At 36.8% G+C, this 7203-nt stretch overlaps 1 protein-coding gene across 3 annotated transcripts; it reads right to left on the bottom strand.

Annotated features, from left to right (window-relative positions):
* Positions 1–18: 18 nt before the first annotated feature.
* Positions 19–6954, bottom strand: LOC308683198 (uncharacterized protein). Of its 3 annotated transcripts, XM_081353523.1 has the most exons (7): positions 6727–6826; positions 6283–6577; positions 2192–2356; positions 1858–2017; positions 1677–1747; positions 1079–1179; positions 19–951 (listed from the first exon to the last, which is right to left on the bottom strand). In XM_081353523.1, the coding sequence occupies exons 2-7, from the start codon at positions 6487–6489 to the stop codon at positions 882–884; spliced, it is 774 nt and encodes a 257-aa protein (XP_081209649.1). In that variant the 5' UTR covers positions 6490–6577; positions 6727–6826; the 3' UTR covers positions 19–881. The 3 variants fall into 3 exon arrangements, with proteins under 3 accessions (XP_081209649.1, XP_081209647.1, XP_081209648.1); XM_081353521.1 differs by having other exon boundaries at positions 6283–6954; XM_081353522.1 differs by having other exon boundaries at positions 2192–2353; positions 6283–6954.
* Positions 6955–7203: the final 249 nt, after the last annotated feature.

Raw genomic sequence — 7203 nt, 5'->3', positions numbered from 1 at the left:
GTAAAGTAAGACGAATCTGAAAAAGTACATTTTGTTTATCACTGACCTGATGGAGATAACTGACATTACAAATACATATACACATATTTACATATATTCCACAAGCCAAAACAAATGATCATGTTCAAAAGTTCACTACCTCCTTAAGCATCAATGACTGTTTGCAGCCTTTTGTGATAGTTGTGTATAAATTCATATTGTGCATATTGTGGATACATTCAGTAAATATTTTGTATTGTGGAATATATTAAAAACTGTATCAATGCAAAAAAAAAAAAAAAAATGCAAATATCAAATTCTGCTAGGGCAATGTAATCTTACTGTATGCGACAGGATGTAAACCTGCAAACACAGATGTATATTGTATATTTTATTACATAAAACAATTATTATTAAAACACTTTACAAGTACAAAATAAGGTAAAAGAAAAACTGTTTTAGCAGCAATGGTTGATATGCTGAGATTGACCATGATCAATGATAATATACTAAATCAAAATGAAAGAATACAGCAATGAAAATGAAACAATTACAATGATTTGCAGTGCATGCAAATGCACCATACCCAGACAGCGACATAGTGTCGGCCCAGATCCGGCCCACATCTGGTACACGTGGATTCCTCACGTACCAGATGTGGGCCAGATCTGGACCGACACTATGTTGCTGTCTCTGTAGCAAATATAACAAATAAAAAGTGCATTGGCAGTTCCACAGAACAAGTACATGAAGATTATTAGTACTACTCAGTACTTTTTTTAAGTGCAAAGGACTTGAATAAAACACACAGTTACACAATAGTGCCATAATCCTCAGTTAAATGGGAGGTGTATGACTACTTAGAAACACCATCACTAGGCATCAGTGTGACCTCCTGAATGTCATAGACGTGTGGTTATCGTTCTCCTCCTGAAAATATTTGGCAGTTTTGTTTTCTTCTTGGGCTGAAAGCTTTGAGTAAAGGAACATTTATGAAGATACACTTAATAAATCTACATTAACAAATGATCAAATGTTACATAATCATTAAAACAGGGATCATATAAAATTGTCGTCAATCAAGAGAAAAAATTCTTACCTTTTACTTTCGCTGTCAGTCTGTTGTGTTCCCTGCCTTCTAAATGATGTAAATTTCAGCTTTTGGATCTTACTTAGTTTTTTGTGTTCATTTTCCAGTAGCTAGTTTAACAAAGAGAGGAACAGTGATATTATAATAACTTCCAACATCCACATTTTCATGCTGCTAATACTACTGCTATTATAAAATAAAAAAAAAATCCAGTCATAATTTACACACCTCATGTTGTTCCAAACCTGTATGAATTTCTTTTTTCAGTGCAACACAAATAAAAACGGAATATGGATAAGGAAGCGGGGCTTGAAAAGTAACGTAAGTCCATATGACTTTATAAGCCATATACGTCTTCTGAAGCCATACTATAGCTTAATATGAGGAAAAGACAGAAATTAAAGTCATTATTAAATGAACATATCTGTCCTGGTCAACATTTCCTTTATTGTATGGAAAAAAATAAGCTTTTTTATAATAGTCTGTTATTAATAACTCTGTTCATAAAGGTTTGCGAAAGACATCGGTGTGAGTAAATGACAGAGTTTTCATTTTAGGTCAATCTATTCCTTTAATATGTATAATGATATTATCACTGCTCACTTACAGGATCTTTACCCTCAGGCTCCTCAACTAAGATATCTGCAATAGGTTTGTCTTGAGCAAACCTTGCTCTCCCTGTAGGGCAGACATTTATTTTTAACAGACATCCACTAAAGCCAGAATGTCTCTTTTTAACACATTTAAACTAATACTGAGTTCATCTGTCAAAAACAATAGAGACTCACTGTGAAGGCTGACGGCTGCTTGAGTGTCAGATACTGATCTGTGCCGAAACCCCTTGGGTTCCTTTAGTCGAGACGATCCACTGTCTGGATCTTCATGACCCAGAACCTGTAAACTTTGACAGGCTGGATAACTTATTTCCTCCTTATGAAAGCTTACACACTGAAAACATTAAGTTAGAGAGTAAATGTGCTGGAAATGTGAGCTTTCAGTTTACAGGAAACAATAAGAAGTCATTTGACACCACATGACACCGACTTGACAGAACTGGAAAGTCTTTAGAGAGTTATAAGACCTAAAATAGCAACTTTTGTTAGATATATCAATGTCTCTAACCTCTTTTTCAGCATGCTGACTCTTCAGGATCTCCAACTCCTTCTGCAGGCTGTGGTTTTGCTGCTGTAGCTTTGCGATGTTCTCCAGCATCCTGCACACCTGCTCCAGGTACAGCAACCCTGGAGAGAGCTTGTCCAGCCTGTATTGATCACCGTCTGCAAACTGCTGAGACAGAGAGATCCAGTATTCATTAAGATTCCCAGTGTTGGCAACAGTACAGCTTTTTATCAACTAATTTGGTGGGATATAAAAGGCAAAAGCTAATCAAAGAACATTATTTGTACTGTATAAAATGTTAAACATGATCTTCAGATTTCGCTAATGTATTACTAAATAGTTTACAGATTATAGATATGAAGGTCTATTCTGCGCTGCTCTGAGCTGTTTGAACAAATGAAAATCTCAACAGGGAAGCAGAGCTTCAGAAGTCCGTTTAAAGGAAGTGAATGCAAATAAAAAATGTTAAAGCAGAAGTGCGTGAAACGGATTTACTAACTGAATGACTGAATGTTTTTAATCAGGTTTTCTGAACACGCCACCTTTCAGCCACTGGTTGAATAAACAAGATAGTCTCACCCCCAGACTTATGCAATTGGCTTAGGCGTTGTCCATACTAATACATTTTCGTTTGAAAACACATATTTTTCTCTCCGTTTTGGCCTTCCGTCCACACTGAGACGGAATTTTTAGAATTTGGACGACGTTGTTGTGCGGACTGTGAAGGTATTGAAAACAATGATGTAAGTTTAGTCATGTGACACATATTGAACCCAGATATTCATGTTTATAACGGTATTGTGCCTGTTACGTGCTATTCACTTTCACACAGTTGCTAAAATATGTTACTTTGTTCCTTAAAACATGTCTGTTTTCTTTGGTTAGCCAGAAGTAAAATAAAATAAAATGATAAAAGGATGTTAAAAGGACTTCTAAGGTCCCCGAATGTTTTTCAAACGTCCCACGAAGGTCCCTCGGGACGTCGCACGACGGTCCTGCAAACGTCCTGCGAAAGTCCCACGCGACGTCCTGCTAACGTTTAAAGAACCCTACACGAAGACGTCCAGAGGACGTTCACAGAGGACGTTCAGGGACGTTCTAGGGACGTCTTTTTGATAGCTGGGATGTTACTTTGCACACTTTTCATATCACAGTCCTGCAAACATGACATAAAATTCACTCACGTTTGCTGTCCTGCGGTAAAACATGAGAGCAGTTGAGTTTTAGACCAAACATATAATGGTGAGCGAGTGCGACCTGTACACATCAGTGAATGAGGAGATATTTTGCCAAATAAAATGATCATGCCAGAAGAATTGCGTGATAACTTTTTTATGTCTGTTCCGTCTGTATCATCTCAGTGAGCTTTTATGAGGGTTTACGAATGCGCTGTAAGTTGAATTTAGCGTTTTCAAATGTTTCAGTGTGGATGAGAAACTTTTGGAAAATGCTTGAAAACGCTAGTGTGGACGGAGAGTGTTTTGAAACGAAAACTCTCGTTTTTAAATCTATCCGGATTAAGACGTAGCCTGAGATAATGCTGCTGATTAAACGCCACAGTGTTGGCACTTTACAGGGAAATCAACCAACACAAGGCTTGTGATTGACTCTGCATATAAAGCTGAGATAGAAAAAAGTATTTTAACATAAAAACCCACAATTCACATTAATAAAGAGCAGTATGTGAATAATACAATGACTATATCTGACTATTTCTTAAATCAGTTTAACCTTTCAGTTAAAATCTACCTGAATACAGTTGACCTTTGTCTGAATGTATGTCAGTGTGGTTTTTATTGAGAACACTAGCTAATATAAACAAATGATGATTTTAAATTTGAAGGACATAATTCACAAAAAAATATTTTCGCAGAAGTGTTAAACCAACATTAAAAAACAAACAAACAAGAAAAACAAGATAATGAGTTAATGAGTTACTAAATCACCGCTGGTTCCCTCATGATTTTCCCATGGGGTTTTATAATGGTGTTTTTCAATTTATGATTAAAATAAAGCCTGAGGTAAACATAACTTGATGATACTTTGAAGTTTTATATTACAACGTAAACTGCACCCCCCAAAACACATTTTGAAGCAGTTATGTTTATCTTTGAATACGTACTGTATGTCTCTAATAAGTAACTAGATAAGACAGTTTGGGGTGTGAATGTGTGCAGTTTACGTTGAGAGAACCGGGGGCGCATTAGTCTTCCAGGATTTGACGTCATCCCTGCACCACTCTATAAACTTTGTGACCACTTCCTCATGTGACAATAAGCCCCTCTAGACTCTATTTCAAAAAATGCAATAAATACACTATAAACACTCTCTGGTGACTTTTAACACCCAATCTCTTTCAAAATGATACAAGGAAGACATTTGTTATTTCCTTATTAGAATGAAAAGATTGTTTTGGTCATGGTTCTATAGAGTTTTCTTTCCCCCAGGGTTCCCGTTAAAGCAATAACGTTCAGACATGCCCCGCACAAATCTCTATCATTCCTCTCAGCCTGCTGGCACCACTCCAGTCATTCCTCTCTCACCTGAACCGACCGGTTCACAATCTTAGAGCGCTTGTTTAACATGGCATGACACAGATCCACACCAGAGACCATAAAAAGGATGTCTAGACTGTATATGTGCATTGTGTGTGTTCAAGAAAGATTCAAACATGTTTTTCAGTGTGGTTGAATATGTAAGGGGTAACATTATGTACTATGTTATAATATATTATGTACCTGAGCTAGTCATAAAAGGTTTTGCAACTTGAAGACTGCTTGTCATTTCTTGACCATGAAGACTCACATGACACAGGCAAAGTGCATTCAGAGCTCTATGCCTTTGACCTTGACCATTTCAACTGTTACTCCTGGGGAGATTTATGTAATTAAAAAAAAAAAAATATATATATATATCAAATCATATAATCATAATCAATTCACATCATATCTTGGATCAAGGACTTGAACATTTCTTGAAACTCCTTTTTTTGTCTAATATGTCGAAAACAGCTTCGAAAATCACATTCAACTAATACATGAATCAACCTTTTAAGCAATTAATACATACATATAGATATATGTATGTTGTGTGTGTGTGTGTGTGTGTGTGTGTGTGTGTGTGTGTGTGTGTGTGTGTGTGTGTGTGTGTGTGTGTGTGTGTGTGTATTGATCAATTGCATTATATTGCAAATGCATAAGTGATCAAAGGTGATAGTAAAGACAATTATATTGTTGCAAAATATTCAAAATGCTTTTCTTTTGAACTTTCTTTTCATAATTCAGATTATATAAAAAAATCCTGAAAAAAATGTATCACGGTTTCCAAATATTAAGCAGCAACTGTTTTCAACTTTGATAATAATAAGAAATGTTTCTTGAGGATAAAAAAAAACATATCAATGTAAATCACAAAAAAAGCAAATCCCAGAATGATTTCAGATTTGATTACAGGAATAAATTACATTTTAAAATGTATCACAATAGAAAACAGTTATTTTAAATTGTTATATTATTCCACGTTATTTTTTGATTAAACAAATGCAGTCTTGGTGAGCATAAAAGACTTATGTCAAAGCATACCAATCCCTATCTTTTGAATGGTATAGTGTGTCTTTATATTAGAGTTGTCAATTTATCTTTAATGGAAAATTATTTGATTTTCCTATTTTACTGGTGCACATTACAACTACTATAACGAATGTCTTCCAAGACATGCAACAACACAGTACATGAAGTCTACCTGGTGCAAATACCAGGTAAGTAATTCTGGAGTGTGAGGAATGTGAAGGAGTGTCTGATGTCAAGTGAGTGAAATAAAATGAGCATGTAATGTACGTGTCAAGTGCCTCTGAAGCAGCTCACAATGAGGTAGCAAAGCACGTGTTCACAGGTGGAACAGCAAGATTACATTAGTCATAAAAGTGAACTATTTTATGGCAAATAAAGAGATATGCTAACCAGTGTTCCCTATTGTAGCAAAATGGTTTCAATGAATATGAAAATGTTTATATTTTAGATTTGCAGTCACTTTCTATTGTACTGTGATGTATTAAAACCAAACATCTTTAAAGGAAGTAGATTTTGACTGCTTACCGCAAACTGGCTGTCTAAAGGTGGGCAATGCTGGTCATATTTAAGAATTTTTCTGTAGAGCTCTGCTTTCCTGGGATCTGAAGGTTGTGAATGTGTTCTCCTTGGGCGGGCAAACTGATGATGTGGTCTGGAGCTGGTTGGGCGACAGTTGGTTGGAAAAGAGGCTGTGTTACAGCGATACAGTGGGCCAGTTTCCCCCCTTTCCATCTGGTGCAAAGATTCTATCCATGAGGGATGTTCTGTCCTTCTCAAAGCTTGCTCCACCTTCAGAAATGTTGATTTTGGAGCCACAGAGCTGAGAGAGACACATGAGGATGAGGAGGAGCAAATAGAAGGAGACGGGGATGAAGATTGAACATAATCCACTGTAGAGCCAAAAACTGGGTGTGATGCATCAGATGTCAGTGCACTACACTGGTGAGAATGGCAGGGAGTTGTACTAACCGTCTCAAATCCTGAGTCCTCGGATTCCGATTTTACACTGGATAATGGGACGGAGTCCCTAGACACCGAGTCTAATATGTCCACACCATGTCCCGACAAATCCGGGTAGCCTTCAGTCACCCAACTCTCAAGAAGATTCCCAAAATTCCTATATAGGTTCATTGATAATAAATTTCTCTCTTCCAGTATTCTATTTCTATCTTCAGGCTCTCGTAGTCAATCAGAGCATGTGAACCTCCTCGCAGCACCTTGACTTTCTAACAACTGACTAGAAACTTGCAGGTCGGTTTTTGTCACATCGAACTAAAAACACCTTTCAAGGGCCGCCCACATTCCAACTCCTATGTTTCTCAATCAGCTTCTGACAAATGCTCCACTTCTGGTGCCGTTCCTACAATCCTGAGCTCAGATCTGTCAAGACATGTATGAGGGTGTTGAAACTTTCACAAAGCCCTCAAACAAAGGAACTGCTGATAT

The sequence above is a fragment of the Scardinius erythrophthalmus genome, assembly GCF_964197995.2.
Source record: "Scardinius erythrophthalmus genome assembly, chromosome: 23".
In the NCBI taxonomy this organism is placed as follows: Eukaryota; Metazoa; Chordata; class Actinopteri; order Cypriniformes; family Leuciscidae; genus Scardinius; species Scardinius erythrophthalmus.
This window is presented reverse-complemented; position numbering and strand designations above follow the sequence as displayed.